General features: G+C 37.8%; 1 protein-coding gene and 1 pseudogene across 1 annotated transcript; both read right to left on the reverse strand.

The window, feature by feature from the left end:
• Nucleotides 1-233: 233 nt before the first annotated feature.
• Nucleotides 234-2,536, reverse strand: LOC146713464 (uncharacterized). Its single transcript, XM_085452672.1, has 3 exons — nucleotides 2,388-2,536; nucleotides 1,768-1,802; nucleotides 234-1,153 (listed from the first exon to the last, which is right to left on the reverse strand). The coding sequence occupies exons 2-3, from the start codon at nucleotides 1,771-1,773 to the stop codon at nucleotides 404-406; spliced, it is 756 nt and encodes a 251-aa protein (XP_085308798.1). The 5' UTR covers nucleotides 1,774-1,802; nucleotides 2,388-2,536; the 3' UTR covers nucleotides 234-403.
• A 5,675-nt stretch (nucleotides 2,537-8,211) lies between these two features.
• Nucleotides 8,212-9,823, reverse strand: LOC146713465 (serine protease FAM111A-like; annotated as a pseudogene).

Raw genomic sequence — 9,823 nt, forward strand, 5'->3', positions numbered from 1 at the left:
TTTTAAACTTCCTGGAGGAATCTCCTTTTTTTCCTGGATTTTGTTATTAATGAATTTTTACAGAAGTCTGTCTCCTATGGCTGGCATGTGGATGCTGTCAGTTCACAATCTGTATAATATTTAGTCTCTAACTTGAATACATCACAATCAGACTAAGAACATTTTTGAGCATATATTAAACAGCTTTGGTAAGACAAAAAACAACAACAAGATTTTAAGCAGATAAACTTAAATATGGAACAAAAATACAATTTATTTTTTTCAAAGACACAGACTCACAAACTGAGAAGTTCACTATTACAATTTCTTGTGATGACAAAGTTGGTTTGAATAAATCTGTACCAAGGTCGTTATAGCAAACTAAAACTAGGTTTTGGGAACAATTACAATTAAAATTACATCTTTATTGTTGTTGAATATATGTTGAGCTGCTTCTTCCTGTTACAGTTTGGTATGTGGATGGGTATCTGTCGAGAGCCACGTCTTTTAGTGTCCGGACAAAAATGCGGACTTTGTCTTTCAACAGATGGACTTTATCATAAAGACAATTTATGTTTATGGTAGGGTGTTTGGCGAAGTGGACATTGGCCAGCTTCTCACACTCTTTTTCTAGTCTGCTGTTGATCTTGTTGATGGTGTCACAGTGCATGTTTTTCATTGGAAGCAGGGCTGACATGACCACTCTGCTCTCGGGGAAAGTGTTGGAAGCTTTCTCTATAACTCCTTTCAGAGATTCTGACAGTCTGTCCTGCTCTTGCCTCAGCTGACTGGAGCCAGTGTGGATGATGATGTGGGTTGGAGTTCCCAGATGCTCCTCTGCCAGAAGCTCAATGGCTTTTTGAGTGTTTGGACAATCAAATTTAGCCACTTTGTCCCTGGGGAAAAGTTTCTTCTCACGTATAAATCTTCCATTGGAGTCAATGAGGATGACGATGTCATTCTGGGCCCTCTCTTCTGGTTGTGAGGGCTCAGGGTTTGGACCTACGTGTGACATTGCGAGGATCTCTCTCAACACCTGGATCTCTCTATCTTTTTCACAAAGCTGTTCTTGTAAAGCTTCTACAGTTTGTTCCTCTGTTTCGTCTTGGCTTGAGTCTTCCTCAGTCTGGTAAGCATTGCCATTAAATGGAGGGGCAGCTGTGTCTTCACCGCTCTTATAAACAATATACAACAGCATCATTAATATAACATGCAGACTGATAATTACTAATTACTAACACAGTATGTGTGTGCTACAAGGCTGTAGTAAGTAAGGGTCGCTGCAGCACCCCGTGTTGGATTGCAGAGGATTAGCATGGCCACAACTACTTACTATAAAGACTGAATACGAAAAAGCATTTAGTTTTCTTATCTTATTCTGCTATATAAACTATTTTTAGGTCAGGCATGGTTTGCCTTTTGTCCTCTCTCTCTGCTTTCTCCCCTTCCCTCATCACCCACTGGTTGCAGCGATGCCTGCCCCTCCTTAAGCCTACTTATGTGGCACGTGACTGAACACCACCTAAAACTTGATTTATAGTAATGTAATAAACTACATGTTGCTGCTACACAAACCTCAACACCTGTCTAAAGTCTATCTGGCAGTATTATGCTGTTTAATCACAGCCTTTTGGTTAGAAGGAGCTGAATACTGCTGTAATAATCCTCAGTATCTATTTTGCTAAAATAATTGCTATTATTCCTCTTCTGAAGGAAGAATAATATTAAACACTCAACAAAAACCATAAGAAGCTACTAATACATGATTTAGCACATACAGCCACTTACCGCCATCTTGGTGCTTTCCTCTTTTGAGATTTATTCTGAAAGAGAATAATCATGTTAGGAGGACAGATTCTCTGTATCTATGAAGCGCCTTGAGGCGACTTTTGTTGTGATTTGGCGCTATATAAATAAAATTGAATTGACAGCTGGAGATACTCTCTCGTACTAACACAACACAAGTATAAAATATACAGGAGGAGTTATGTTATAGTACAAAAAAATCCTCCTCTTCAGACTCAATTAGCACGTTTCTGATCAAATTTCAGCCCTTTTAGAAACAGACTGTTCACTAGACTGTGGAACCCACCCCACTTATGTTATTAGTCATTTCGATTTAATGTTAGCTCACTTTACCTTCCTGACATAGACAGATGTGGAATAATAGAGAATAAGGTTCAACTTGGCACACAGTAACACAAAAAACAAGTCATACTTTCTGTTAAATGAAAAAAAAAGGGCTGACAACATTTTTAAAATGAAAGTAACTCAAAGAAAAATATAGCTGGAGGGCTTTTTTCTGCGCTGGAGCAAACATTTTTGTTCTATCTTTAGATAACATTTTTGAAGACATTTAGATTCTACACCATCCATTCATTAAAAAAGAAAGAACATGAGCCTCTTACCACAGCTTTACTTGAAGAGATCAGACAGGACAAGGCAACCTCAGCTGACACCACTTGACTGACTTTCAGGTAGTGGTGGTGGATTATTTTACCATTTATCGGCTGATGGCGTGGCCCTGACTTGTTTTGCAGGTTCTTTTGTACTTACCCAAGAATATTTCGTGCGCACATCTTCAACACGTTTTTCAGCATACCAACAATAGTTAAAGTGAACAAATGCATAAAAATGAAACTGAATGTGCATTACAGTCACACAAAGCAAGAACTGAACTAAAAATTGCCTATGGTGGCAACCAGTACATGCCCATGCTACAGTATTGTTTGGCCTGTGATTCCAGTTTATTGCTAGGCAACACGATGATGTCATAATATATAAGACATACAGAAATAAAATTGTCCAGAAAATTGGTCAGTTTAGCAGGCAGATTGCTAAGCAACATGATGATGATGATTTATAAATAATCTGGTTTATAGTGCTCTGCTTTCATTTACATTTGACAAATACTGAAGGTCAAAAGGTCTCTTTTAATGCATGTTATATGTTGATACTCTCTTTAGTCTCAAGTTTACTATTGGCAGAAAATCACTTATGTTGATTTTGAAGTACAAGATTCCTTTACGCCTCTTCTAATTAGCACCTTGGGCAACAACAACCTACATTTGTTTTAACATGTGACAAGGTATAAATAAATAACATTACATGAACCTGACCTAAAGTAAAGCAGATCCAGTGTGGCAGGTTTCACAGCTACACTCACAGCAAAGAAATGAACCACATCCTTATTACAGTAACACCAGTGAATTTCCAGTAAATGCCTGTTGAATACTTACAAAATGTTTAAAGACCAATCCCTTAATAAAATGTATTTTAGTTGTAAGATAAAATAAGATGGCCTTTATTAGTCCCAAAGTTGGGAAATTCACATTATTAGAGCAGCAGAGCGGAAAGAGCACGAATAAATAGACAAAGGATAATATAAGAACTATCATAACTACACATAAGCAACAGAAGAAAAAATTCCAGTAAAGTACCATTTTTCTTTTGTTTTACACTTTCTTATCATCTGTCCTGAGACTCTGCTTTTTTGCAGGTACATTTATTGTAAAAACCAAAAAAAAGGTGATATTTTGTTTTGCAGCCCCTCAGTGGGGTTAATTCTGGGAAAGGGAGTCCAGTTCTATTTGGAAAGGTTATAATGTAACATCGAGGCAATGATTGATGTCCACTTTGCTAAGAAAGTGTTTGAAGAGGGAACTGATTGACCCACCACATAAAGAAAAGCTAAGAATGGTCAAGGGAAAATATTGCAGAATTTCGAATCTCGAGAGTTCACCTGAAACCTTGGCTGATTGTGACCTACACCCGTTTTCACACCTTGGCTCGTGTGATTAGGATCATTAAGGGATCCTTTGTCCCTCTTGGGGGGACACTCCCATAGGCCTTAAATCTAGGACTTTCCACTATTTGATCCTGGAACTGAAGAAGGTTCTCGAATGAGAGGTGAAACGTCTTCAAGCAACTTAAAGAAGTCCAGACACTTTTCTTTCCAAGCTCCTTAGACTATGATGACCTGGATGACTGAGAACCTTCACAGACATATTGTGGAATCTATTCATCTGGACCTGCAGGTTGGTTAAACCTGCAGGTCCAGATGAGACTGAAGTCACCTGGATGTGTGACGGAACGTTTACCCAATACAAATTATTTTTACTATATCAAATATTTTAGAAGTCAGACAAGTATATCAGTATATCTCATTCTATTCTAATCAGCATTAAGTGTAATTAACTATCGGCGAAATCACATATGACTTTATGTTTTATGGCGCCAGATTTTGAGCTTTGTGTGATTCTGTGTTTAACAACTCTTTCATTTAAAATAATGTATAATGATGGGTTGGTGACACATTTCTTATCTTCATCACATTCCTACAGATGCAAATTCAGACATAAGAACAGTGGTTTTCATTACTCTAACTCATTTCTTATTTCCCATATTCACCAAACTTATAGTTTGACTTTTCTTTGATTAAAAATAAAGATGATTTACAACTAACAGGAACATTTCTGTTTTAGCACTCTGATCATTTTTACCACATAAGGATGGATGTTAAGATCATCAGATGTGAAGTCAGGAGGAAGCCGGGGGGCTTTAATCTCTTTGTCTCACCGCTTTCAACACTTGGGGTTCTCAAATGGTATAGAGGAAGGTGTTGAAATAGTTGAAAAAGTAGTAAACATAGGAAAGTTTGCACTGTCACCTTTTCTCTGTCTACCTCTATTTCATCAGTGAGACAGCAAATTTTAAAAGGAGACTTACTAAGCCCGCTTTTAATGTCATTCCTTCAGCACTTTGGTGGTGTTTAATGGATATAGGTTCAAGTGAAACCTAAATATATATTAAAAAAATAAATTTACAATGTTTTCGTGCTTTCTCTTTTAGTATTATGTAACAATATAAAGGCACAGAGGGCAGTGAAATAGCTTTGATTGCTTACAATGAGAACATTTTTTTTTAGTGAATATCCAAAAGTATTAAGTCCTTTCATTAACCACAGATGATCCAAGATCAAAGAAAAGAGAACAGATTGGTCAGTAGGTACTGCTTAGATCTGGGGTTTAAGTTTTGATGGCAATGAACCCCAAAAAGATCTGATTTTATTCTCTAAAAGATTTTTCCTGGACGATTGAGAATGCATCAAGACATCAGATTTTATTGTTTTATTATGAGGGTTGTTGCTTGTAGTGTGGAGAAATGGTCACTAGGGGGAGCCGGTGGTGTATTGTTTACAGCCAGAGGAGGCGTTCATTCCAGCAACAACCTCAGAAGAAAACACGAAAGTGTCACTGCTGTTTTTATAGTCTGAATCACTTTCTTATTTTATCCTTTTCCTTATTTAGAGGCCAAATTTCTATTTTATGATAAAGCTGGTTTTATATTCAAATATGGTGAATATGGTAAATGAGGAATCGCTGTAATTCACATCCAGGGAAGCGCTGAATTAACTGGGCAAAATGTCTTTATTTAAATAGCATGATATCTGAAAAATGCCTAAAATATTAGTTTGGTCCTCTGTATTGCCATGCTTTGTTACTTCCATGCTTCTGTTTCAAACTAAATCCAAGCAAACATCTTGTATGTAGATGTTACATTTGAAATATTATGTTCAGAAATACTGAAAATCAAGGCTTCTCCAGCTTTAAATGTGGTCTGATAGTCATGGTTCACTGAAGACCATAAAAACTGCAGACAAAAATGAAGATTTTAAACTTTTGAAACCATGTAAAGCAGAGTTATAGCAACACCTTTCCACCTGGAGTGGAGTTTCTTGCTAAATTATAGTGTTCAAACTTTTACTTTTTTTATAACTTCACACAGACAAACAAGATACTGTCTGCACATTTAGGGCATACTAACAAAAAAAACAATATAAAACAATTAATTGAAAAACTGAAAAGAATACATTCTTGTGATGATCTTCTATTAAAGTGGCAAAAGACCAGATTTAAAACTAGCGTCACAGCCAGAGGCCAATTCAAGGAAATAGACTAACGCAGACAGCACTCAGAAACATCTGAGAAAAATCTGAGAGCAAAAGACTTTATTTACAGAGTGCGTGTAGGTGCACAGAGTAAACAGAAAGGCGAGGAGAACTTCAAAAATAAACCATAAACTTAAATGGTGCACAGAGCAAAACAATGATTCTATTACTCAATTTACTTCTATGAACTCCAACTAGAAGCATACTATGGTTCATAAACACAACTCCTTAGACAAAAAACACACAAACACTACCTGAGAAACAAGGGGTTAGCAAACATAATCGGTACTGTGAGGTTTCCGTGAGGGAGCCTTGGGGCTATCTGACACTGGGTAACTGCCAGTGCAGGACCTCTGGGGCGTGGGACGAAGAAAACGGGAGTAGTCACTAGAAACGAGGGAAACAGGAGTTAGTTGGTACACTATGATGCCGATCCAAGGTAAACATGGTGAATTGAAAACAGTCTTACTTTGGAGCAGGCGGAGGTGTACCATAGAGGGGGTCCAGGTGAGGGGAAACCTGATCCGATGATGGAATCCGTGAGAATCAGAATGCTGGGTGGGGAGGCAGGCGAGCATGTGAGAGAAGCTGTGGGCTGACCAACGATTGTTTCCAGGTAGGTTATGGCAGTGACTTAGCAGTATCCAGAGATCTTCTGCAAGCAGAAAGCACAAAGGTCAAATTACATGGAAAAACCTGTGACAAGAAACAATAATAATAATAATGGATTGCATTTATATAGCACTTTTCAAGGCACCCAAAGCGCTTTACAATTCCACTATTCATTCACTCTCACATTCAATAACTGTGGCAGCCTTGACTAACGCAGGTTTGCAGACAATCTGGTGAAGTGTGATTGTGAGCGTTGGTCTTAAGAAGTCGGCAGTTCAAATTAAATACAGGTGCAGCCTATCAGCGTTGATGCAGCGGCTCCACCCAGAGATGGAAACACCAGCACTGAGGAAGAACCAAGCACTCCCCTGGACGATGACAGTTCGTTGAAAAGTTGTGTTATGTGTTGTGATCGCAAATTTTGAAGTCAATAAGATACCCTCATTACGCTAATGATGTGGAGGTCCAGCTTTTCAGATCCAATTAAAATCAAATCACTTAAAAAGATCTTCTGGAAACTAGTAGAATTCTTGTATAAGAGTTTAATACACAGAATCATATGAACAGCAAAACCGTACATTTTACAGCAAAATAATAGCAAAAAGCAAAGCTGTTGTTGGGTATTTTCCATTCCACCAAACAGGTGTCAGTTTGCACTTTGTTCCTCTTTTAGTCTCCGACACTTGTTTTACATAACTTTCTGGCGCTACTCCATAACTTCCGAGCGCTGTTGCCAACATCAGTTATTTTTAATTGGGTTCCTTTGACGAAGACAGGCAGAGAGGCTCCCAGGTGCATCTTAGCAGGGCCAAGTTTATGTAACCCTTTGTATGTTGGCCATAATACAATCAAAGGTTACTTATTGATCACATATGCTCATACAACATTCACGCTCATACAACACGTGGCACAAACTTCAATAATATATTTGTGGATAACATTTGACCTAAATATGTGGGTCTTGTGATTTTAAGCATTTAGGTTAATTGCTTATCACAGTGATTCCATTATATAAACACAGATAGATAGATAGATAGATAGATAGATAGATAGATAGATAGATAGATAGATAGTTGTATACACTATCTATCTATCTATGTATGATTGCATAGTATATTGGAAGCAACATATAAAGGAATTTTTGCATAGAACCTGTATCGTATTTTTCAGACCATAAGGCACACTGTTGATTTTTGAGAAAATGAATGAATAATGTAGCAGCTGAGCAAAAAAAAACCAAACACAAAAAAGTGCTCAAAAATACTTCAGGGCATACAAACAGGGTATTTTACTATTAAAATATCCTGTGGTAATAAAGTTTATTCCACTAAGTAGAAAAGTAAAAGAAAACAGAATTAAAAGCCACAAGTAGGTGTGAAAAAAATGAAAGTTTGATGTGACGTTGACATAATTTTCACAAGACATTACACAACATCATATCTTAAAAGCTGTGGATGCTAACAGACAGACAAACAGACAACCTGAACCAATTGGATACCGCTGCCTTCAGGGAGAAAAATACTCTGGTATGTACAAAACAGAAGATAGAATTTTATCATTTCTAATTACTATAATCATTCAGTCTCTTTATAACTATAAATGTTTTCCCTCTTGCTGGAGAATTTTTAGATCTGGCTACCTAACTAAGCTCAGCCTCGAGTATTTCAGTCTCACTCCATTTTATCCGAGCATTCTTCCAACAGTGCCTCAGGTATGTCTTGCTTTGACCCCACAAAAGATGCAATAATGTTTTCTAGATGTGGATTTCCCTTTTCCTCCTCCTCAACTCTTTCCACCACCTCCCCATAGCCCTCTTTCTTCAGATTATCCACAAAGTTTTCAAATAGAGTGAACAGAGGAAAGGCATACTTGAGCACACTCTGATTAGGCTTTAGAAGCCCAAAGAAATATCCACCAGTGTGCAAACCAAACACTCGTCCATGACCGTCGAAAACTGGGCAGCCAGAAGAGCCGTAATACATGAAAAAGTTGTAGGTCACATAGATATTTTCAAATGGGTTATTTTTGATCACCTGATTGACTGCATAAAGAGTGATGTCCTCACAATTTTTATTAACAGCCTCCTCTCGTCTGTCTTTCTCAATGATACATATAGGATCCATTTTTTTCACTCCTCCTCCTGGGTGTCCAACGATACAGGCCTCACCATCTGAAGGTACAGGTCCAAATCTCTTGAGGAGCCCTGGTGGCACTTCCTCTGTTTCTAGCTTAAGTATGATGTAATCAAACTTCTTGTTGCCAAAAAACACCTTGGCATTAATCTTGTTCTTCTCTGATTCGTGTTTTTCAAAGTTAAAGACAGCAGTAACGTTTACAGATTTATGACAATTAGGTAATTTTGATTGAACCCAGTCTTCAAATAAGTGGGCATTCGTCAAGACATAGTTGTCAAAAAGCACAAAGCCTGTGCCCTGCTTTATGGAGGAACCAGTTATGAGACAAACTGACTTGCTGAGCTTTAGCAGCTCCTTGACTTTGTGAATTTCACTAAAAGACTCCTGGATCTTTCCAAAGTTCTCTTTCCCCAGGTTAAATGCTTCCTGTAAAGAATTCCCAGGGAATCTACTTTCCATGTGTTGTTTCAGAGGTGGACACTGGGCACGCAGTAGTTCATAGATGTTCTCAATGCTGCTGCCGCTTTATTTGGCTGCTCTTTTTAGACTGATTCCTGTCCGCTGTGCTACATTTAGATTAATCTTATTTCTGTCTTTCATTGTGATCATTTGATGCTTGTTTAGGTTTTTGCTGTTTGAGTTGTACATGGTCAGGCTGTTGATTTAATTCTTTTGCTTCAGTATTTGCTCCTCGTGAAAGACATATCTGGAATTTCTTATTTTCCAGATTATCAATTTTGTCTGTGCACTCAGTCTTACATTTGTCATTGATGTTGACCAGCTCAAAGTAGCCCAGGTCATCAGTGAAGCAGCCATCTCTTTTTAGAGCCTCCGCCACAGTTATCCCCTTCCCTCCGTAAACACAGAGATACCTGAACTGTTTTAAAGTGCCACTTTTAAAAAGTTGTTGTTTTTTTTTGGCATTTAGTCCTCCCTTTGTATCAAAGTAAAAGATAGAATAGGCATCTCTTGGATGTACTATTTTGGAATCTCGGACCTGAGCCGATTCTACTTTTTCTGATTTACATGAAATGGTCAGAACCTCATGATCCCCAACACAAGAACATGGGAAATGTGTTGGAACAATTGATACGTCATCTCCTGTACCCATCTGAATGATAACATTTACATCTGCACCCTTGACCAT

Source organism: Copadichromis virginalis, linkage group LG3 (genome assembly GCF_057382275.1).
Source record: "Copadichromis virginalis isolate Kocher_CV1m ecotype Utaka linkage group LG3, C_Virginalis_male_GT1.1, whole genome shotgun sequence".
Lineage (NCBI taxonomy): Eukaryota > Metazoa > Chordata > Actinopteri > Cichliformes > Cichlidae > Copadichromis > Copadichromis virginalis.